General features: G+C 46.4%; 1 protein-coding gene across 41 annotated transcripts in view; it reads right to left on the bottom strand.

Moving 5' to 3' along the window:
* Positions 1–23,916, bottom strand: part of Tcf7l2 (transcription factor 7 like 2) — a 192,333-nt gene that overhangs the window by 23,380 nt on the left and 145,037 nt on the right. For 38 of the 41 annotated variants that reach the window (XM_028875114.2, XM_028875130.2, XM_028875126.2 and 35 more), the window contains one exon: positions 1,441–1,573. In XM_028875114.2, the coding sequence (XP_028730947.1) occupies positions 1,441–1,573 (133 nt within the window). Of the gene's footprint in view, positions 1–1,440; positions 1,574–11,246; positions 11,422–14,276; positions 14,944–23,916 lie in introns of those variants that run through there. The other 3 variants (XM_028875133.2, XM_028875132.2, XM_028875113.2) reach the window with 3 other exon arrangements.

A 23,916-nucleotide genomic window follows, 5' to 3' on the forward strand; every position in this document is an offset into this window, starting at 1 on the left:
CCACCAAACGCCAGCTGGTGTCTCTCCCCCAGGAGTCAGGCCTGAACAGATAGGGAGAAAGAAGGTGAGCCTGATGCGCTCAGCTCTGGACTCTGATTGCCTGGAGGGCAGATTCACCGGTGGGCACCGGCCCTACTTGCTAACTGGGCTCTTCCTGGGTCAGAAGGACCATGAGCCTTCCTGAGGCCCACAGGAGTGTATGCTGAAAGTGTACACCATGGCTCACTTCCTCACTGAGCAGGCTGCACATCTGGCCATCGATCGTCAGGAAGTGGAGTCCTGAGAGCAATTTGGCTTGAGAGGAATGGGCTCTGCCCAGCTGCCCAGTCCAAGTGGAAGGCAACATGTGCAGAATGTGCCAGAATTAACCCAGAATTGAAGGGACAGGACAGCAACATTCATGGATAAAAACTATCTCATTTTTCAAGAAATTCATTCAGGAAGCTTTTAATCTGTAAATTAAGCCTCCCTTGGTGACATTTTAACGCAGACATTGCTTTCTCTCTATTACACAAAGCAAACAGATTAGCTGGGCTTGGACCCTACACTGAACCATTTGCACACTTGAAAGAATGTTCGCAGAGGAAAAATAAACAGTCCTTAGACGTTAATCATATGGTTTACGATAACCATTTAAAAGCTATTCCCTGGTCTACCATTATTCAAATGAGACGCTGCCTGCTACAAGTGTAGCTGCATACTTTGCGGAGCCTGGGGCGGCTGGTAGCCTCCTCCAGCCAGTCAAACTGCCAGGCTGCCTCTAGCATCCACACAGAGGGCCTGTCTGTGAGCGGTGGTTGCCTGCCATCCTGGATCTTGCTGTAGGGGGCGCTATAAGCAACCCCGCTTTCACCATTTTCCCTTTTGGGGAACAGAAAAAAAAAGATGGGTGTAGAAGCCGAGGCTGGTGTGGCAGCCCTGCTCAAAATACTGCTGGGTGAAAAGAAGAAACCTTCAGTTTCTACATCTGTAAAATGGGTTCAACAAAAAACGTCCAAGATATTGGAATGGAAAAGGAAAGTGCAGAGAAATCTACGAGGACTATGAGACCCTTGGTGGTGTGGTCCCTAAAGGATACACCAACAAGTCACTCTTAAGTGACTGAGTCCCTTCAAACCATGACGCTGGTCTCAGGAAGCTCAAAGAGGCCAGGAGACACCTCCAATCCTATTACTACTTTGTTTAGGGAGGTATTCAGAACCAGGTTCCCCAAGCAGCCCTCTCCAAAAGCCTTGACATAAATCTTACCCCTGTAAGTGGATCTCTCCAAAGAGGAAGGAGAAACTGCTCCCAACACACACATACCAAGCTCCGGACCCCCTAAGAGCTTCCTTTTCGGCTCCCAGGTGAGAACTTAAGGACCCCTCCACACCGCTCCCATTCCATTCATCATGCCAACTCCAGGCTCCTGACAGAGACTTGTAGAGTTCCCCAGCTTACCTGTTTTGGGGTCTACATCAGCTGGTAAGTGTGGCGGTGGATTTCCCGGGGTGAAGTGTTCGTTGCTGTAGGTGATGAGAGGCGTGAGTGGGTGGACATGATGGGGGTGCTGCACCACCGGCACTTTGTTCGACTGTGGGGGGGGAGAACAGAGGAAGACATGGTGAGCTGGGCCGCCACAGCCCCAACTTCAGAGCATGTGTCCCCTACAACACCCTCCTGGCTTCACTTCATAAGATGCCCACAACTGTGCCCACCACATCTCCCCAATCCATTTAAAAGTAGGCGACAGTTTGCTCTGCACACTGGCCCGCTCCAGGTTCACCTATGAGCACCGTCTACACCACCACCCATCACCGCTGGAACCTAAGGTCTTGCACGTCTTCCATCAGCAGATGAGCCAAAGGTTGAAGCTTTACTCTCTTGCCCTTTGCAGGGCTATGCACACAGTGGGGTGGAATCTCCTACCCCCAGGACCTCTAGGAGGCAGGCTGGCCTCATAGGCAAGGCTGGAGCCCGGCTGTGCAGCCTCCCTACCAACCCCTAATTCCATAGGCTCTTACCCAGCAGGCTGCCACCCTACACACTCAGCCTGGACGGCAGACTGTAACTTTACCAGAAGCTCTGGCCCAGCCAGCACCTGCATATTTTATGCAGATTACCGCAGCCCTGACTCACTAGGAAGCCATCAGGGACCGCTACTAAATTAACTGGATGATGATGAATTGGGCTAATAAACAGTATGCATTTGAGAAACGGGTAGTTCTAACCAATAAAGTCCAAGTGTTTGTTGTACTGGGGCAAGGTAGATGGTGGAAGAGAAGCAGGAAACAAAGAAAATAAAGGCATCTCAAATATTCCTCACCGCCACATACTAAGGCTTTCCCAAGCACTCACCTCTCTCCGCCCCTTGCTCTGGCCCCTCCCCCTCTATGCTGGGCTATAAGTCAGCCCAGCAAGATCACAAAGGAAAAAAAAAAATTAAGCTGAAACAAGCGAACTACTGGGCCATTTACTGAGAGTAATCCAATTGCAAAAAACCCTATTCCCAATAGGGGATTTTCCCTAAAATCCTACAACAGGGACATTTAACCAGATTAGGTACCGGAGAAGATAAAGAGGCTAGCATTAGATGATGAATGGATTAGAGTCAAGTTTCATTTCAGAACGTGTCTTCATTTCCTTTTATTACTTCTAGGAAGGGCACAAGTTGCATTAACATCAAGGAAGAGGAATTGCATTAAAAGAAAAAAGGCAGGTTCCTGCACTGCCCACCAGCGCCTCCTGAGTTCAGGGACCACTGAGCAGCTAGCTCTCTTCCCGTGTGTTTCCTCTTGGCTCCCTTTTTGGTTTTTTAAATAGATGAGAAAGGCATAAAACACAGGAAGAGTGGCTTCCTACCACAGTTAAGGATGGCAAAGGCATCATCAAGAAGCGCTACTTCCCCATGGCATGTTAGGAAAGGAAAACATGGTCTTCCTAGACGATCCCAATAGAGCATCTCTAGTCATTTGCTTTACAGCTTCCTGTAAAATCATAACTCTTCCAGAGAAAAAGGGTTAGTCAGTTGCTCAGGGAACCGAGCTATCATTTTGCAAATGAAAATGACTAAGGTGAAAGTTACCAAATGTTTGAAAGGAGAGGCCCCAGAGTCAGCAACCAGGATGGTGGCCAAGGCTGGGTGTATGGAAGCCAAGGGTCGCTGTGCCCAAGCCTGTGGCCACACCTCATGGAAACGCACTAGGGGTCCTTCAAGAGAAGACTCCTAGGAAAGCCTTCTGTCAATAATGATTGAGGAGGAATAAGGGGTCAGTTCCCAAAGAAAGACAGACAGGGATGGGGTGAGAACTCCCTGGGGAAAAGGCAAATGACTAAGACTACCTTCCAGAAGTTTTCAAACTGAGTTGGAAAGATGAAACCCTGGTGATGTGAAAGGAAGCAGGTGGCTCTTAAGATGGGCCACATACCCCACACAGAGGGATGGCTGTGGCCCGGGAGTCACAAGACTGGCCCTGCCTGGGGACTGCGGGGGCAGTGGCAGGTGTGACAGTCACCATGGAGGTAGACAGTGCTGGAAGTGGGCAGGTAAACCGACAGCCACCATCTCCGTGAGTTAGGCAACCCTGGTGCGGGCCATGGCTGAGAAGACCTAGGAGGCTCAAGAGCCACACAGCCTAGAGGCCCAAGTGTGACTTCTGCTCCTGAATCAAGCCCTTGTTCCCAGAGAACACACAGGGAAGGCTTGCGCAGACCTAACACATGGCGTGCTTATTAACTGTGGTGCTTCATTATCATTGTCATGGTTAGCAAGGAGTTGGCAGGAGACACTGTGGTCCTGTCACCAACCCCAAGGGATCTTCCAGGCAGGACTAATGGGGAACGCGAGGGAACCTTCTTTCTCTCTGGGTATAGGAAAGAAGACAATAGCGTTTGGTAGCAGTCAGACAGGTGAGGGACTTAGTTCTGCAGATAATTTAACGAGGTTGGGCTCAATGACTGCTGCCCGGGCCCTGCTGTCATTCGAGAGCCTGGACGGTTCTTTCCTTCCGCACGGGCCGCACCCTCCAGTGGTGTTGGAGCAGGAGGTGAGAGAATGGAGACAAATGGAAGCTTTAGGCACTACCTGACTTCAGGAGAGGAATGGGAGTCTTAGTAGGCCATGACCTTGACTGTGTAACCAGCAGGTCCTCAGAAACTGCACGACCAACTGTCTATCCAGGCTGGCCTGTTCTCAAGTGAGGAAGAACACCAGGATCAAATATGCAGAAGGCAGGGTCTATCTGCTGCCCCACACAGCCTGCCAATCCCTGGGTCCTTTACAACGAAGGGTTTTCTTCTTGTAAACACCTGGGTCTCTCCAGCCTTGGACCCCAAGGTCCGATCTCTCCACATCGCACTCTTCCCATCCCTGGGGTGGAGTACACACCTCTCCTGGCCCACACTGTACTTATCCTGAGAGACAAGGGCTATGCCTTCTGGGAGCTTTACATCCTGCAATGTCCGGCCTGTTAGAGCAAGTAGGTGCCATCTCAAAGATCACGTGACAGTCACCAACCTGAAGTACATGTGATAGAACACGACAGAGCCAATCAACCGTAGGACCTGGTTTCTGGAAGGACTGGGCTCCATCAACGCTGCCTACTCAGAATCAGAGATGTGTGCTGGATGGTCCTCACACTCAGTCCAAAGCTCTTGCAGACACCATCTCAGTTACAGCAGTGTCTGTAAGATGGTTTTTATGCTGGCTTCTCAGAGACTGAGCATGAGAACTATGAATTTCAGGAGGACCGGGATGGAGATTCTGTTTCACTGGCGTGGCCTAGTGGTGTCTCCCGTCCCTAGCCTCTTCCTTCCCCCCACTCCCTCAGTCTCCTTCATTTCTGCCTCCAGGTAAGTACTATGCATGTCCTGCAGGGTGATGAAGATTGAATAAGATCATGGACTCATAGTGCCCTACACAGAGGCAGACACACACAATGCATACAAAGGAACTTGGCAAAGTGCAATCTAGACAACATAAAGGACACTGGGTCACCACTGGACTAGTGTCTTCAGACAGCTTCAGAACATGTCCTTTGTTGCACGGGAAGGAAATCATCACCTAGATGTAGAAGCATGGATGATCTTCGACCACCCTACCCAAATCACACACCCTTCTTAAAAATGCGGTCTTTAACAAATATATTCAAATAGCCCATGGGGGGAAAAATCACTTTACTGTGCCAATGATGAGACTGCCATGAAGGATCTCACAATAAAAAAAAATAATAATAACAAAACAAATACAAACAAACAAAAACCACCTGGAGATAAACAGGTCCTCTAGCATCACGATGAGAACCTGTAAAGTGGACTGGCATAAGCGGGATAGATATTCAAACAGTCAGGGCATTCCCTCCCTTCTCTGTGAGCAGCTCTCACTCCTCAGGAGACCTTCTGGCCCCTCGTTCACTCTAGGATTGAGAGAACAGTCGTTTCTCTGGGGAGAGTCAGCCAAGCTTCCAGAAGCGCATCATGGGGACTAAATTAAAGCAGCAGTCAGAACTGGGAGGGGACGGGGAGTAAACTGCTTGCTATGATGATGTTTCTACACCCAACCCTTACCTTTTTTCATAGATAAGTGTCCAAATTTTAAGGCAACCAACTGTAACATAAAACCCACTGTCCTTTAGGTAGCTGCTTTACTGAGGTAGGTATATCTGTAAAAGAACCTAGGCTACAAAAATCTATGGCAGCTAACTAATGTTCAAGGTCATAGTAGTGACAGTCAGGGTGATTCAGTGAAGAGCCTATTACCAGTTTCTAACCCCTTCAGAACATGACAAAGCTATGCATGTCTGTGTCACCAAAAAAATCCCAACAAATAGAACCCAAGCATCCGTAAAATACTCTACATAATTTCAAAGCTGTTGACACATTCTGGCACACTACTACCAGAAACTCACCCATGCAGCCATTTTATGTCTTGCTGGTCCCAGAGCAAGAAAGGGACCAACCAATGGCTATACCAAAGCCCTGTCGCCATCCCAGAGCAGCTCAGAGCTGCCCCTGCTTCTTAGAGCACAGATGGGCACCACTGAGCATGAGTCACATTCATTCAGTGCAGCCACACAGCACACGAACGAACTGGCCTCTGTTATTTGTCCCACACAGTGGGTGAACAAGTATTTCTTACAGGTCTAGGTAGAATGGTGTTTCCAAACCTTGTGGCACCCCCAATTCCTCCACCATTCTAATGCACAGCTACTTCAGAAATGCCTGTAGACCGGAACTACTGGGGGGGGGGGTAACTGCCATTTTGATGGAGTGAGAGGCAGCCTGTGAGGTCAGCCTCTGTCAACCTTCCCTAGACACAGATGCTTCCGGACCGAGAGGAAATCGGTCACCAAATGCAAAGCCGGGAGTGTCCCCAGGCCCCTGACCCCACCAGGCAAGCCCTTGCTCTGGCTTCATTCGGAGGGGCTTTTCCAGCATGGGGCCGGTTAGCGGAGGTGGGAACAACCAGGGCTTCGGATAGGCCGCCTCTGCTTCCCAAATACAACCAGGCCCCGACAGAGTTCTGGTGACAAAGCTGTGTGTGGCTAGTTCTGGGCTTACGAGAAACCAGAGAACAAACAAACTATCTAACACCCTGAACTCATTAAAGGAGGCCAACACTGTGTATAGAAAGGAACCCAGATCTCTTCAGCTGACTTCCAGTCACTGGTGCTGTATGCTTGCCACCTGGACAGACTCACAGCTCTCCCTATTTCCTTCATTAAACTTCATGGGTGTGCGCACTGCATAGTTAAATTATGTAGAAAAGATTCTTCAATGGCCCTCAGAACACACAAAGCCTTTCCACCCACGGGAGTATTCATCCAGCCATGGTGGGGGAAGTGACTCTGTGGATGACCTTTGACCTCTCAAGAACTCTCAGGTTTAGTGTTCAGCATTTTGACCATTGCCAGGCACCCATACAACCCTCCAAACCCCGCTCAGAAATCGGGACCTTCTGGATCCCGATCGCCACCAACCACCCTCTAACCCTAACCCCTCAACCTCCTAGAACTGGGAGTAAGCCTAAAGGGCCCGGGAGCTCATCATCCACTTCTGCAACCTATTAATCAAAGACAGTGGGAACACATGGAGCCTCCTCTTCAGGAGTCCCCATGGCCCCTTCTTGCTGCAGGAGGAAAATGGGGCCAGAAAGTGCCTTCAAGGAGCCCAGCCCAGCGTAACAAAACAAACAACCCAGGGGCACGGACTGGCAGCCTTTTCCACTCCTCAGTGTGGATACCGGAGGTGTGCAGTGGTTCCACACGACCCATCTGCCTCAGGGCTCTCCAGGCTTACATGCAAACGGGGTTCATTAGTGTAGTCACCCATTTTTCTGTCTACACTGGCTGTGTTGAGCCCAAGAGAGACCAGTTAAGCCTTCATGCACGCCTCATCAGTGGCAACAGAGAGTGCTGGTGAGGAGGAGGGGCTGGAGTGAGCCGAAGGAGAAGGTGCTGTTCCTAGTCACCTACACTCTTTGGCGGTTGTGCTAATCCTGTTTTTCTCGGGCCTTGCACTAGAAGGTGGTAGGACAGTCAGCCGGTGTGACTTGGCTGCCCCAACCACTGGCAGATGAGACACCAAGCAACACCCCATGTAAGATGTACTGCTGTAAGAAAGGTTCCCGGGAAACCCGCCTGCTGCCTCATCCCAGCGCAGCAGGCCAGCATCTTGCATCCTTCGAACCATATCTAACATGGAAAGCTTGGCCTTCTTCACCCTAAACAGGCTTCTTCAGAGCCTTTCGCATCTCCCCCTCAGCCAGGACGACCCAGCACTGCGGCCACAGGCTGCGTGTTGTTCTTTTCGGTTGAGGGGCTTTGCCTCTGGCTAATCGTGCATTGTGGTTGTGTACAAGGTGACTATTGATGGCTACCGCTCCGCTATCGAAAGCCATGGATGAAAGAGGCGAGGAAGGGTTCTCGAAGTTTGAGTTTTACAAGGAAAAACAGGGTGGAAAGAGATCTGCCCGTGAGATGAGGAAGACAAATGGCCAGCAGCATCGACCATGCACACCTGGATGTCTGGCCAGTGCTGCGCCAAGTACCTACCCACCAGGAGGCAAAGCCTCATCTTCTATACTGAGAGCTCAGAGGACAGCTGGTGTTGCTTATTGTTCTGTAAACCATCCATGTCTCTGTCTCTGTCTCTCTCTATCTCAAGTCCATTTAGACAGCAAGAAGAGGAACCATGAAGATTCCCCTGCTGTCTATAAAATTCTGCCGACTCATAGTTTCTCATGGACTCATAGGCATTAACATTCTCCTTACAAGGAAATGACTGGACAGGAAAGGCAGAGAGAGGACCGATGTGCAGTCTGCTTCCTTGAGTCTCACACAGGTGCACATGCACAGTGCTAGCTCAAACCATCCTCAGACCTTGCCTTTGTTGGACGAGAGGGGGGCCTTCCTATTCTATAACCACCCAAGTGCTAACACACCAAACAGACAGTCAGTCTCAATAGCTGAGAGCCTGGAGAGCCAAATTCAGCAGTTTCTGGTGACCTCTTTTGTAATACCTGAAAAGGAGATGGGGAGCAGTAGTATTGGGGTGCACAAGCCACGGAAGGTTCAAACCTAGAAAACAGAGCTGTGCTCCAGGTGTTCAGCTTGGTGCAAACTGCACGCAGGTCCACCCAGCCAAGCTGTGCTTTCCCAGGCTCTTGAACAATCCCTCCCAGTTAAGTTCATTAAACATATTTATTGCTACTCATTCTCATTTATTTTCCAATAAAAAAGAAAACATCTCGGTGCCTCCCCCAGCTAACCCTTAAAGCATTTGCACACGTAAGTTTTGGCCCACTGGTCCAGGCTAGGTTTTCAGGGGCTTCCTCCTGCCTGCTCTCTCTAGCACCATCCCTTCTTAACAGGGTCTGTGGGCTGCTCTAGTCCTCCACAGGTCTCAGAGCTGAAGCAGCAGCCACTTCAGCCCTAAGTAATTCCCCAGGAATTTGCGACCTCCACCCTCCCACCAAATATTTCTCCACTACTTGGGTATTAAATGATTAGCGTTAGCATAATCAATCTTGCTGGGCGTCTGGGTGTGTGGAGAATGTTTGGGAACGGGGTAAGAGGATACAGCTGTTTCTAGAAGAGCCAGGAATAAATCTAACCTATTCCAAGTGAAGTCCTCCAAATGCTCCAATGTGAAACAACTTTAAAATACAATAACGACTTCCAGGCCACCATCCCCGAACATAACAATCCCAAGACCTGGGGTCCCTAAACACAATGGAAAGGAAATCGCCCATTTTGATTGAGTAAATTTTAAGTGCATAATGGTTGTTATATCCTGAGAAGTTTAGGAAGGTAAGGAATGAAACCTGGTGCCACCTTCTGAGTTTACTTACAAGGGACAGCTGCCTGAAAACGCCTTTCGCTGCATACAGCTCCCACACCAGGGCCTAACTTAGGAATTTAATCTGTGCTTAAAAAATCATGTTTGCTCCATAGAGCTCAAGAAGCAGTTGTTTCCCTCAGAAAGAAGGACATTTTCTCCCTGGAAAAGAGCAGGAGGGGAAGCCTAGAGGACGAAGACCTCATCATGTGGCTCAGCAAACACAAACCCAGACTCGGGGATTCAGGAAGAGTCTGCGCGTACATAAAGAAGGGAGACAAATGGGGGTGTCGGCTGCTCCATCTGCCCTGCTAATGTCTCAGACTTTAGCATCCTTTCTTTTAAAGGGCATGTAGACTGGAGAAATGAACCCATGGAAATGACCGGAGTCACTATGGACCAAGCAGAAGCAATCGGGGTGTCTGCTCCCTGTGATTATAGGATGGTTTGGGGGAGTCTGCGGCGATGAGCAATGTTCAGTTTTTTGAGTCCTCCAATGTGGGTAACAGTATGCATGCAGTTGGATAGTCTAACAAGATTCCACCACGTCCCACAGTATTATAGAAAGAATTCCAGAACACAGCTCAGTCTGGCTCCCCACCAACTCCAAAGCACCAAGGGAGCTTTCCCTGAGAAGGCAAGGCTGCCATCTCGGCTGCTTCGAGAAAATGCTGGTAGAGCAGCCTGCTAAGACAACGTAACTATACTGTTTGGATCATGAGAGTTGAGAATCTGCCTCAGAAAGGCAAGCCCCTTCTCTCAGCATGAAGTTAGCCCTCCTGAGCCACAGGACAACAAAGTTCTAAGTTATTTGTGCAAACAAGGGCCAGGGGTGCCTCAGGAATCTTGCCACCTGGGTGGAGAATTTATAAGACGACTCACACAGTATCATCCAGCACCCTGTCCCTGCAATTCCTGACAGTTTTCGCAACTGGGCTGAACTGGGAAGCGGCAGAAAGAAGGCTTACATGTGTTATTGCTTTGCGCTCCGCTTCAGCAACCATTTACCAAGTTGGCCTTTAATACAACAATCAATGGTTTTTTGTTTGTTTGTTTGTTTGTTTGTTTTAACAGAAATTCTCATAGTCTATATAATGCTTCATTTCTCTCAGAAAAAAAAATTTTTTTTCAGTCTGACCTGGTCAGTCACTCAAGTATTTTTATTTGGCCACTTGCCAACAAAAATAATTGTAGTAATTATAGAGATAATGAAAGAATCGCCTGCAGGTTCAAGAAAACATCCTCATTGCTTATGACAAAATGTGAGCGCTCAGCTGGAGTGGATCACAGAGCATCCGAGCCCCCAGATCCACGCTGCAGAAGATCTTGCTCTCATCGCCCACAGGAGCTCTCACTGACCCCACCGCCAGCTTTCCAAAACAATCTTTTGTTAAATTTGGAAAATACAAACACCACCAGCAACACCAGGGCCTGGAGAGGCCATCATCTAAAACAACCAAAGACAGAGCAACAGAAAGTTATGGTTGAATATGAAACCGGAACACTCCGTGAGCAGTAGCCCCGCGCCTGGAAAGGCATGGTCCCCGCAGGGGGTAGGCCGCCGCTGGCTTTCCTTCCTCTCTGCCTACGCCAGCAGCCCTCTGTGGTGGGTGCAGCTACAGTTCACTTGCCATCAGCTGTAAGAACTGGGATGAAAGTCAGACTTTCTCTCCTCCCCATCTTCTTTTAACCCTTTCTCCTCTCCCCCAAAAGGATGCTGCAAAATCCCACAGGGATAGGGCACAGCCTGTGCTGGCCACTCATTCTTGTTCCGTCCCGCTTCCCATTGTCTAAGGGTTTTTGTTTTAAGTCTTTTAAAGAAGAAAAGGAAGCACTGGTCTCATGGTCTTGACCATGAGTGTGGACACCACACACACACACACACACACACACACACACACACACACACACACACACACACCACTACTCACCCAGCAATTCAAATTGAGGTGCCATGCGCCCAACTGCTGCAAGAGAGAGACCCCGGAGGGCACTGCCCCTCCCTTCCCACTCAGATCCTCCATTCCCACCAACACTGCATCCCTGGGGTACATAGCAGCTCTGTCCTGCCCTCTCTCCACTCAAGAAAGAAAAGAAAAAGAAAAAGAAAACCAACAACAACAACTTTCTCTGTACCTTCAAGATGGGACTGGACCGGTGCTTTTCTTCCCCTCCCAGCTTCTCTCACTTTCCTTTTTCCTCCTAGCCCCCCCTCCCTTTACACAGCTCACTTAAAGAGCTGAAAAACTGCATCTTAAAAGCCCGAGAATGCCTTCTACACACTCACTTGTTCTGCATATGACTGCTCTGCGGGTCCTTCCCCCAACACCCTCACTGAAACAAAAATGCTTAAAAAAATTTAAAAACACTTAGTTATCTACTTCAGCTGGCTGCAACTTCATTTTTTTTTTTTTTTTTTTTTTTTTTTTTAATGTGAGCATCCCTCTACTTCCTAACCTTTACTACTCCAGGATCCATGAAGGAAGGAAGGGAAGGCCCATTCTCCCCAACCAGCTCAGGACACCTAAGAGAAGTCCCCCTCCCTCAGCTTGGGTGGCAGGGACAGAGCTAAGAGTAGCAAAGGAATTCTGGTCAGCCATGAGGGAAAATGATCAACCAGCGCAGTAGGCAGGCACTTTATCTGCAAGATTGTCAAATCCCTCAAAATAAATTTCTTAGGGAGAGGGCTGCAGAGGGAGAGAGGGAGGGGGAAGAAAGTATATTTTCTTGTCTCAGTGACACAAAAGTGACACCTTGTGAGGCCCTGCCTGCCACTTGTCCCCATCCTCTCTTCTTCCCAGAGTATGCATGCGGCTGCCGGATTTTCAGATGACCTCCCCGCAGGCAGGGGAAAGAGGACGCCCGGCACCAGTGGCATTGCAAGCCAGACCTCTGGCCAGCAGATGGGCATGTGAGCTTTCTCCCAGGAAGAGGGAAGAGAGACAGGGCAAGCAGAAGCAAAAGGAAAGGGATGCACCTAACTTACTTTTCCCGGGGCTTTCAAAGGATCCGGGGTCGGGGACATTGGTGCGAGCTTAACCTAATTTGAGTTGAGACCTTCAGATAGAACAGGCCTAAAATGGTCCCCTTTGCATATGGGGGGTGGGGTGGGTGGGAGAGAGTGGGGAGTTTGGCTGCCCAGGGTGGTGCTGAGTCACAGTCACACAGCGGCATGTCTAACGACTGAACTCCAGAATTATCGCATGCTCTTCGAAAGCAAACACAGATCTAGTCTGCAGGCAGGCAGGAAACCATCCTGGGTTAGCATGACTAGTGGCCGAGATTTGGTTTTCTGGGCTCAGGACACCTGACTTTAATGAAGGAGATGGTTTCCCTTCATTGCACGGACTGCCCGACTGGCCAGCTGTTTGTCTCCAAGGCCACAAGACTGTAGGTCTTTAAGCAATCTGTTAATACACAGGGGCAAGTTAATCCCCCCCTTACCGCCCCCCCCCAGGAATCAACCAAAACAAGGGCTGGAAGGGCTTAAGGCTAACACAAAAGTAGGATTTCTTCATTTTCTATTCTCTTGGGTTTTTTTTTGTTTTTTTGTTTTTCAAATCCTACTCTGTGGCCTCTTCCTGGACTTATCTAGCCTTCTTGCGTAAGTGTGGAGCAGCAATCTTGAAGGCCCTTAACACCAAAACAAAACCCTGCCATTCCCCTTTACATGGCGGCAACAAAGGCAAAGAGCTTGCAGTTTGACAAGTAAAAAGCCCCGACCGCACAGTCCCTAATTACCTTCCCTCCTTCTATTCACCGAGACCACCACACTCTGGCCGCGGCCTTTGTGGCTCTCGCAATTTCTTAAGTAAACTGCAAGTTCTCTATCTGCTGACAGACGGGCTCTGATCACCCAGCAACGATCACTTCAAAAGTGCAGCAAACATCACCGGAACTTGGGCTAGGAATTTACTTCCCGGATTTCTCGAAGGACAAGAGAAAAGGAAACGCGATAACAGCCAACCCGATTCCCGTTTCTTCCTCCTTAAACAGAAAATGGGTCTCTCAATTCTCTTCAGACTGAGAACTTCTCCCAAGAAACTCCTACAGGGTGATTTGGTGTTCCGTGGCACTGTCCAGAACTCATCCCCAAAGCACCTTGACTTGTCAGATACACACCCCTGCTTAGAACATTCCATTAAAAAAAAATCAGAAGGGTAAAGCCTGCTGCAAAGTTGAGTGAATTAGCAAGGGGGGTGGGATTAATTAATTAATTAATTAATTAATTAAAAAAACTCTGTCAAACTAACAGCAGAGAACAGTCCTTTTTAGCATGGCATTTATGCAACATCCCATGGAGAAGTGAAGCAGGATTGTCCAGAGACTGTCCATTCACATCCCACCATCCCCGTCTCTGGGCAAAGTTTGTTTTGTTGTTTTAAATAAAGAGGTTTAAGATGCCAGAACAGGGAAATTAAAAGGACAGGAAACCAACTTTAGAGGATTAAACAGACATTAGGAAACATTTATCTATAGGAAAGATGTGTCTGTCTATTACTCCAAACCCTGCATATTCATACATGAAAAGGTGGAAGTAGATGCACTTTACGAGAATACTTACAGCCGGGAAGGAGGGGGCTGAGGAGGGTGGAGGCTGTCGCTTTAACTTGGTGAGTGAAGGGAATGGATACCTTCTAAGTGCAGATACTTCCAAATTGAACAATAATAGTGTGAAATGAAAAGGCACCCTCCCTCCCTTCCTTCCTTCCTTCCTTCCTTCCTTCCTTCCTTCCTTCCTTCCTTCCTTCCTTCCTTCCTTCCTTCCTTCCCTCTCCTTCGTCTTTTCTTTATGTAACCTTTGTCGCTGTTTTAAAAGAGACTAAAATAAATCGACTCCATCCATCTGGACCTTACCAGTCAAAGTGCACCAATCTTAAAGTTACTGCGTGGTGACAGCGGGTATGGCCTGGTCTGGGCACAGAGCATGCAAGGCTGGGCACTTGGGGCACATCGCTTACCATCTAGGGGTCGCCGCGCTGTCCTTGCCACCACCGGCTCGCGGGCATGCTGCCGCACGGATGGCCCGGGCCCGCTGGAGGGCAGCACCCGCCCTGCAGCCCGCGCAGCGCCGGCAGCTCCCAGGAGCAGCCCGCAGCAGCCGTGCGCGCGGGATGCTCAGGCTCAGTTCCATTCACGGAGAAGCGCACAATAACCGGGATCTCCCCCGGTTCCACAACAATCCACCCCCAGAAGAGGGAGGGGGCGTTATAAAAAAAAAAAAAAAAAAAAAAAAGGCCGGGCTTTTTCACTCTTCTCTTTCCCCCCAACCCAGCATTCAATCAAAAGAACAAAGCCTGATATTTTGTTTGCCGACTTGGCAAGCATAAAAGCAATTTCAATAATCCGAGCGAGTTCACCTAAGTTAGTGAAAGTAACGCTCTGCAGATCTCCGGTGAAATTAAGCTTTAATAGCTATCTGATGCCATTCAGAAAAGGAAGGGGAGGAAGCTAGCTGAATTTAGATAAAGTTGGAGTACCACTTCACTCCCAAGGTTCCCCCCACCTGAAAGAATGCTATAAAATTCTTGACAACATTCAGATCTTAATTAACTCCCTGAATTCTACTTTTTGTGGTGGAGGGAATACAAAAACCAAAACAGATTATTAAAAACACTCCTCTGTAAGAGAATTCACAAGGATACACTGTATAACAGTTTTCATGACTAACTTTAAAAAAGAAAGAAAGAAAAAAAAAAAACTACCCAAACTTGTGGACGTGTTTCTTTAAAGCAAATGGTCTTAACACATATTAAACCACGGCTGCGCATCTTCTAAGCATAGTAGGAAAAAATGACTATTGATCTTCAAATAGCGATAATTGAAAAGATCAAAAAGATTAAACAAAATCAAGAATGTGCTGACTTACCATGCTATGCTTTTTTTGTTGCAACTTTGTAGAAATTTCACTCAAAGAAACTGCATCAGAGGTGTCAAATTTTTTAGCGGACTGTGATCGTATTATTTCCGCAGCCCTGCCTTCCAATGCTTCAGAACTTTTCCCCCTTTCTCTTTTTTGTTTGTGGTACCTAGCTTTTTGCTATAGACTTTAAAAGCCCTCAGCTCAGCAAACCAGCACAAATTATCTTGCCACCTTGCGCAGCTCTGATGCTTTGGCCGCTAACTTTGGAAGGCCCTTTACTACTGCATCAAAATTAGCATTGTCAAAGCAGTTAATGAATATTAATACTGTATTTGTCATTGGAGCCGGTCCGTTGCTGAACTCCAAGTCACCCATCAGGGACAAGATTAAGAACACAATTATTTCTGACTGACAGGGACCAAATCTGCTAGAATTTTTTTTTTTAAACAATTCGGGGGGAAAAAACCCACAATATCATCATCTTAAGGTGTCTCCCAAGAGACTGGGAACCAGATTAATACGCTTTTAATGAAGTAGAGATCATTATGTATGAAGGGGAAAAAGAGAAAAGATGTACCATTCAAGCTATTTAGTTATGGTGGAAGCTAAATTTAAAAAAAAAAAAATGCAGACGGCGTATCTTTCTCGACAGCTGTCCAGAGTTTATTCACTCTGTTCTAAAGAAAAAGATGACTTTTCTCCTCGAAATCTTTTCCTTTTTAAAAAAAAGAACAGAGAATGAGCAGTTCGTCCCATCTGGGATAATTTTCCATGTCTTCACTTTTACTGTGGCGGCTCAGGAAAGACAGCACAGTAAATAATTCTACACAAATCTGACAAGAGACACCTTCATCAGCGCGGCTCCTTCGCCCTTATTCCCCAGATTCCGAGCCCTGTCTCTCTCACTTTATTCAGGATGAACCATTACATTTGCAGAAACTCTGAAGTTCCCTTTCACAGTGACATCTTTTCACCGCCAGCACCCAGGAAACAACCCAAGTCAGAGAAAGCCCCTGGTACCCACAACGCATCCAGAAACGCCATTAGAAACAGTTCGCTCCGTGCTCCTTAGGAGCCAAGCCTGCCTAATTTGGGGTACACACACACAGTGGTAATGAAAGTTTTATCAGAAATAACTAACAGCAACTTAATGAAATGTACAGTCAGCTCAACAGCAAACAACTCAGGAGATCACGACCACACAACACTTTCTCTACAAATAGGCAAAAGACTGATTAAAAGGAATTAAGGGTAAAAACTTGTAGCTTACCTGGTATAACCAACTTATTTGAATTCACCCAAATCATTTCAACACCTATGTCTCTCTGCCATGCGGACTGACATGGTGCATAAAGAAATTATACATATAGACAGAAACATATGTAGCAATTTCTTAGCGTTTTAGGCGGAGTGTGCCTCACTGGTTTGCTCCACATAAATTGTCTTCGAGACGATATTTCCACCCCCCTTTTTCTTTTTTAAATGTGGTAAAAGGGATAAAATGACAGATGTGATGGTTAATCTACCCAGTGAATCGCAGGGGTCTAGGTAAAGCCACCCTGGCCACAGAGCTAATCTTCAACACCCACTGACCACCCCACTGGCCTTCTAATGCCATTATCAACCCTTAGATGAACATTCTAAATTAGAGTTTTGTTCGAAAAGGGTGTGAATCTGACCTTCGATGCTGGGAGGCCTGTGCTGAACATCAGATGCCAAAGTTCTTACTGCACAATTTTTTAAAAAAGGTTTTACTTTCTTATGATTCACATCTTTGAACTCTGTGTCTTTACAGCATTCCCTTTCACCAAAAAAAGCATCCTGGCATCCCCCACTCCTGCAGCGGCTACCAACGTCATGTCTACCACATACTCCACAATTGTTTGTGCTTATCCCATTAGAAGGACCCAAGCAAAATCGCCCAAAACAAAGAGAACTACCAAACACACATACAAACATGCCACTTTGCCCCACTTCTCCTCTTCCCTCTTTCAATTTACCACGGCTTTATCTACCGGTTTCTTTATGTCCGACAAGCCTTTAGAACGGATCATCAAAATGTACCACCTTCCTAAGTGGGGAGAACTGAGACAAAACGTGTGTGTGGGTGGGTGGGTGGGGGACACGGTTCTGTAAAGAACCCCATAGTCTGAATGCACATGGAGCCAGGCTATAATGAAGGAACAGGACTGGAGGTTAGGACTTATTCTGAACAATTCTTTTTTCTTTTTGGGGGGCAGGGGTGGGGGTTGTTAAATTTGGTCTCGTATCAAATAATGAATATGTATCTATTATTATAGTCAAGAGATATTTCCAATGTAACTTTAAAAACAGATAAATATCATCCCTGTGATGTAAGCATACCTTCAAAGTAGCTTTCAAAAACCACAAATAGATTGTTCCCTTTTCTTCCCCATACTGTGCCATAAAATCTATGAATGGACTTCATGCAATAAAATGTGGGGCCCTGAGACCCCTACCTAGAAAGGCCTGTGCATGCACTGCTCATGATCTATACCAAACAGAGACCTATGCAAACACATCCATGCGTGAATCTCACTACAGATTTTTACAAGGACAGACTAGCTTTCCAAACAATCTGAGATGTCTAAATTAAGGGCCCCTTGCTTTATCCATCCTCAGCTTCCCCATTTGTGACCCGAGACTGCCTTTTCATGGGCATGCACACATCCTTAATCTGCATCTTTGTGTGCTCTCTACCGGAGTTGCTAATAGGCAGCCTTCTCTGCCTCTCCCGGCTTCCCCAGCACGACCACATCAGCACTAGTATCAAATTAACTCTCCGACTTTGAAACTTATTGATCTGCTATTAAGACACCAGTGAACTTGATGAAATGAGTGCTGTAGGTGCAGTCCTGACTTCAAAGTCGAGCACAGCCACATAAAGCAAGCGCCTTTGATCCTAACTCCGATCTACTGAGGGTTTAAAACCCAGTTCTCCCTAAGCTGCCCTTCACTCTCATCATGTCTGATGTCTCACCAACTAGTGACTTGATAATGTTAATAATGCAAATTTTACAAATGATTTTTACAATGGCAAAATTAATTATAGGAACTGCTGCTTTTTGCAATCGGGCTCTCTGCTATCCCTCTCCTATAACATCACGACTGGGCGATTATGGTCACTCAGGGAGCCCCAGGCCTGGGTAATTCCGGACAACCCTTCACCGTGTTCCCTCATCTTCCCTTTTTGCACGTAAGCCTCATTTACTAAAAATGTTCCTAACAATCTTAGTGACACCTTTTCCTATGGCTGTCATCTCCTGTCAATAACTACCTAAGAACAGAAGCCGCCCTCTTCCCAGCATGGTTACTATGTACCTATAATGGTCAATACAAAAAAACCAATCTTTTATTTTTATGTAGAATTTTTTTGGGGGAGGGGATCACAAATCCACAAAGTTGTGGGATTTTACACTCTCTGCTACTGTTTTCCAATTAAGAATCACCTGCCGTAACAACACAGGCAAGACTAGCAATGTAGCCCACAGACTCTGTGAAACGGCCCTTTCAAATATACCTCCTCGTGTGAACCATCAACAGCTCTGAATCTAAAAGCCGTTTTTTTTTTCTTTGCCAAGTAATATGTACTTAAGCGCTGCTTACTTGTTCAAGTTCCTAGCAAATATTTTGAATCACAGAAAATAAAAATAGGGCTCACACTCAAAGATGTATTAATGTTAAATCAATTTCAATGTGACTTATAAAACACAAAATGGGTTATTATATTGCAGGTTGAAAAATAACCTGATATTTAGCCAGAACAGAAAGTGTAAGCTTCCTGATATCTGAGTAAAGAATCAATACTAGAGAACAAATGCTTCGCCAAGCAAGCCTTTGTGTGCTGATTTTGGACACACTAACACGGGTAGTTTCTAGTAAAACATACTTTACAATCAGGAATCGTATGTGACCCTTGGATTAATAGCATGCTATATAGCATTTGGGTTCTGGTTGTTCTGAATCTATTAATTACAGGAAGAAAGTAATGGATGTATTTTCCTCAATCAATATGGCAACATGTGCTCCCCATTTCAAACAGCAGGGCTGTCCCCACCCCATGGCAAAAGATAATGGGAGTTTAAAAGGGCTGGAATCTTAATACTTGCCTTCAGTCGTGCGTGCACGCGTGCACACGCATGTTGGGGGTGTAAATCCAATTAGTTGGTTTTGCAATGCACTCAAATCACAAAATGTTGGTGGTGGAAGTGACTGCGTTGGTGCCCCCCCCCCATGTTGATAGTCACTTAATCTACTTGCAAGTCTAAAGAAGTCAACACTTGATTGTGACAACGTTCAAAAGAATTTCCTCTGCCACTAGCACAGTAAAAAAACTTTCACCAATTAGTGCAGGAAAAAAGGAGGGAAAAGACCCAGTGCTGGCGCTCAAAGAGCCAGGCCTTGCGGCAAACCTGTCATGTCGAGAGGATTGATCAACGGGACGGCAATTTCTAATGGCATGTTGTCATGAAAAGTCAGCCACAGGGAGCCACCTGCTTCGCTCCTCACAGACAGCCAGGAAAGGAAGGAAGAAGGAAGGGAGGAAGGAAGGAAGAGGGCGGGAGGGGAGGAAGAGAGGAAAGGCCCTCTGTCCTGATCCCTGCCAGCTCCCTTTTGCTAACGATTCAGATACAGGTATCATGATTTTTCATTCAGCGGAAATCTGTCAAGTCTCCAGCAATATTACCAGGACTGGAAGATGACAGTGGTCTGAAGCTAATGCTGTCCATTACTTCGGCCCCCCCCCACTACCCCACCCCCCACACTTTGCAGAGACAGAGCATTCTTTATTTTACCACCACTGCTGCCCCCACGCCATTGTCAATGTACTGCTGAGACAAGAAGACATCTCTGATAGTTTTACATCAATGAGGAGCCTCCCAACTTGGTAAAAATCCTTATTGGGAAGATTCTAGAAGATGAAAAAGATACCACGGAAGACACAGTGAGGTGTCAATGAATGCTGCTATTGGCTCCATATTTCCCAGGGCTTTGTGTAGAAGGGAACCACTCCTGAAGCTAGGGCCCTGTTGGTTACGGTCTCATCTATCATGCCGTTAGCATCCTCCAGTGAGCATGTGCTGAGTTTGTTGGGCATCTTCTTGGGCTGGATGTAACTCAATGTCTACAATAACCTCCATATACCCTTGAAAATAGAGGATGCTCTGCCTCTGAAGGGCCTCTAGAAATAGTAGCCCTGGTATCCAAGACTGCTTACCAACCACTCCAAAGCAAAGGACATCTCTTCTTCCTCCAGATGTCCTGCTCAATGGCTCCCTAGTCATTCCAAATGCCATTGTATGTGCTACAAGGTAGTCTTTCCAGTACCATCCCCAAATGTCAGACTATTGAAGGGGTGTAGCGGGACTCAATGCCAGCTTGTGACATTCGCAAAACTTCTTTCTGTTGACTTGATCTTGAGGTTGCTCTGCTTGGTTTCCATAAAAGCTAATAAATAACACAAAGGCCATCTTCTCTCCCATATTATGGTCCATAATATCGTTGTGGCCTACGGTCCCTGGTAATTTTCATATTTTCGATACTCACAAATACACTACCCCCTCAATCTACTTTGAACAAAAGAAAAAAAGTCAAATAAAAGTTAAAGAACTTTTAAGTTCATGAAACCAAACCCCACTTGGCATGCAAATCACGTACTGTAACCTTTTATTGGCGGAGCCTCTGGTCTCATCAGTCGATGAAATTCTCAGCCCGCGGCAACAGCTTAGCCGAGGGACACAGACCAATGAGAAAATATTCATTGTGTTAGCATTTCAAATGGCGAGAAAGGAGGAAGAAGCGCTAACTGATCACTGCCCGTGGAATTAATTGGATATTCCAAGAATAATGTCTCTCACTGAAGATCCTTGGAGGCCGAGCGCTGGTCGAGACCACATTTTGTGCGGCGCCTTCAAAAAGAGACCGCTTGGGGGTACTGGACATATTAGGGTTTTAGCGCATTTCCCTGAAGGCCAGAAGATAATCAGATGCACTGAACCAAACTCAACTAATCCAATCCATAATTATACATACAGCTCCAATAAACTTTTGTCACTCTCCTAGAAAATGAAACTATTATATTGAAACCTTGATAAATAATAATAAAATTAAAACCTTTAGGGGCATCATGGACAAAATGCCCCCTCCCCCTTCCCCGGGGCAGAGACATGTGGCTCAGAACTTTATTCTTTTTCTGCCTTCTGTTATGTTCAAGGACTGATCTTACTACCAACAGGATCTTTTTATTCAGGGGAGGATTTGCGTTTGGGCTTTTCTTGCACATAACCGGAGCATCTACAATGACCCTGACCGATATTAGTATATCCTTCCCTAAGACACATCTTGATCTAACCTTTCTAAGACTCCTCTGCTTTCAAACTCAAAACAGCATAAGAAATAAGCATTGTTGGGGGCACCAGGAGCCTGAACTGAGGGCCTGGCGTGGTCGGCAGCATCAGCCCCCTAGAAAAGCAGCTGGTGGAGAAACTAAAAAACCATCGGAGACCAAAAGGTAAGGGGGGAAAAATGAGATTAGGAACTTTCCCAAATGTTCCATCTCTCCTATCGACCACTGGCCTAGCGTGAGGTGTCAATTTTGACTCCAAAGAGAGCACACGAATTCGCAGTGGTCCCATTATGCGGTCTCTGCTCTCATTGTAAATTCTGTCAACGAAGTCAATCTTATTAACTTCCGCACTGGTTCACACATGACATTTTCTTCAATTTTCTTGCTGACATCAAAAACATCAATTAGCAGCCCGAAAATAGGAAGGAAGGAATGACAGCGCCTGATAACGTCGACTATTTGAAGCCAAGGGTAAATCTATTCTCCAGTTCTGAATGCGTTCATTACAATTGCATTTTCAAAGAAGACCTCCAAATAGCAAAGAAAATTAAATTTATCATCTAGAAATGCCTAGAAATTGTTTTTTTAATCCTATGTCTATCTCTCCATCCCAGAGCGTAATACAAAGTATCACAATTGAGTTTTATGATAACATGCCACAACTCTAATAGGAAGTTTATAAAATATGTAGCCTGGACCACCCTTATTATCAAATAGTAACTACAAGGCTTCGCAACAAACTTCCCCGGCAGAGCGCAATCTCCCCCGGAACGGTCGATCCCTTGTCTTGGTCTCTCATTACGCTTAAGGCAAATGTGTCGGTGAATACACACACACCACCCCAGATAACCAACTGGTTGAAAAGTTTTTAAAATTAAAATGGTAACTACTGTCTATAGCCACAAATTCAAGAGAGATTTTGTGGAATTAACTGGCACTGCATCTTCCATAAAAAACTAATAAGGCCCGTCTTCCTGCCTACCTGCCTATTTCCCTAAGAAACGGATATTCAATTAAAATCTCAACGGCCCCCACTGGCTCCCTCAACTTGTAACAAGTCCACACTGGTCAAGTAGAGACACAACATTATTCATCCCTTACACACAATCTTCTAAATGATCACCAGTTTCATTCCCAGTGACTTCTTCCTTCCTTCTGGTCAGGAGTTCTCCCCTGACCAGAAAATTAAAACAATATTAGTCAATCTTTTTACATGTCTGCTGGGCAGAGCTAAAGACAATCAGGGAGTGGTTGGGAGTAAAAACATTACAGCATCAAAAACAAAACAAAAAGCCAACCAAATAAACAAACAAAACCCCTTGCTTTGTATACACAGACTTAGGAGACAATCCTTTATTATTTACGGAGAGGTGGGGGCAGGTGGTGTGCGAGCCAGCTAATGTGCCCACTTTGTGTGCAGTGTGGCATCTCCCAGGGAGGGAGCTGGCTGGACTTTGGTGGCTGCCCCGGACGCCGCCTCAGACGGACTCGTGGCAGGAGAGAAAGAGCAGCTACGCCCTGGTAAACAGATCGCATTCCTGCCGCCCATTGATTTTTTGATCTTTTGACATTTTTTAGTTGTTTCTATTCCCTTCCCTGTTCCTCCGTTAGTGTCACAAAAGACAAAAATGTCTGAACAATGGAGGGCAGAGATATCTGTTAGCTGTCACAACGACGCTTTCCCGGCATTGACTAAGCGCGTACCACAAAGAATGCCGAGAACTGGTAAGATGAAAAATTATCATTTTTTCCTGAAATAGGGATAATCATATTCCAATACCCTTGCCCTCTCTTAGCCAACCAAAGCATACTATGAGAGAAAGGGGAAAATTCACTGCATCCATTTCTATAATTTCTGTTACATTAGCTACATTTGTTGGGAGGAGAGAGAGGGAGGGTGATGGAGAGAGAGGGAAGAGATGGAGAGGGAGAGGAAGAGAGAGAGAAAGACAAGAAAGAATATGAATCCCTTCAAGGAATGTACTAACGTATTTTAGGCTACAGCATCTGACACAGGAAGTACATTCTCCTGATTATATGTTCCCCTCAGAACCGTTGCCATAGCGTAAGAACGGAATTAATAAAAGAAGCAATTTGCTATACTTAGGGGTGAAAGATTGTAAAAGAAGGAACTGATGTCCCCCAAGTTATTTGTTTCCTCCTCAAGACAAGCATTTCTCCCTGAAAAGCAATTACATGGTAGAGCTACAGTATGGCCAATCTCACTTTCTGTAAAAACTAAAATCTAAGTCTTTCCATTAAGCCATACCCTGACAGGAATGCCCTAGATACTGCCTCAGCGGGCTACCTATGCTTCTGGTCTGATTGCATGGACTCCTTGTACATCCAGAATTTTAGAGTTAAAACTCAA

Source organism: Peromyscus leucopus, chromosome 1, assembly GCF_004664715.2.
Source record: "Peromyscus leucopus breed LL Stock chromosome 1, UCI_PerLeu_2.1, whole genome shotgun sequence".
NCBI lineage: Eukaryota > Metazoa > Chordata > Mammalia > Rodentia > Cricetidae > Peromyscus > Peromyscus leucopus.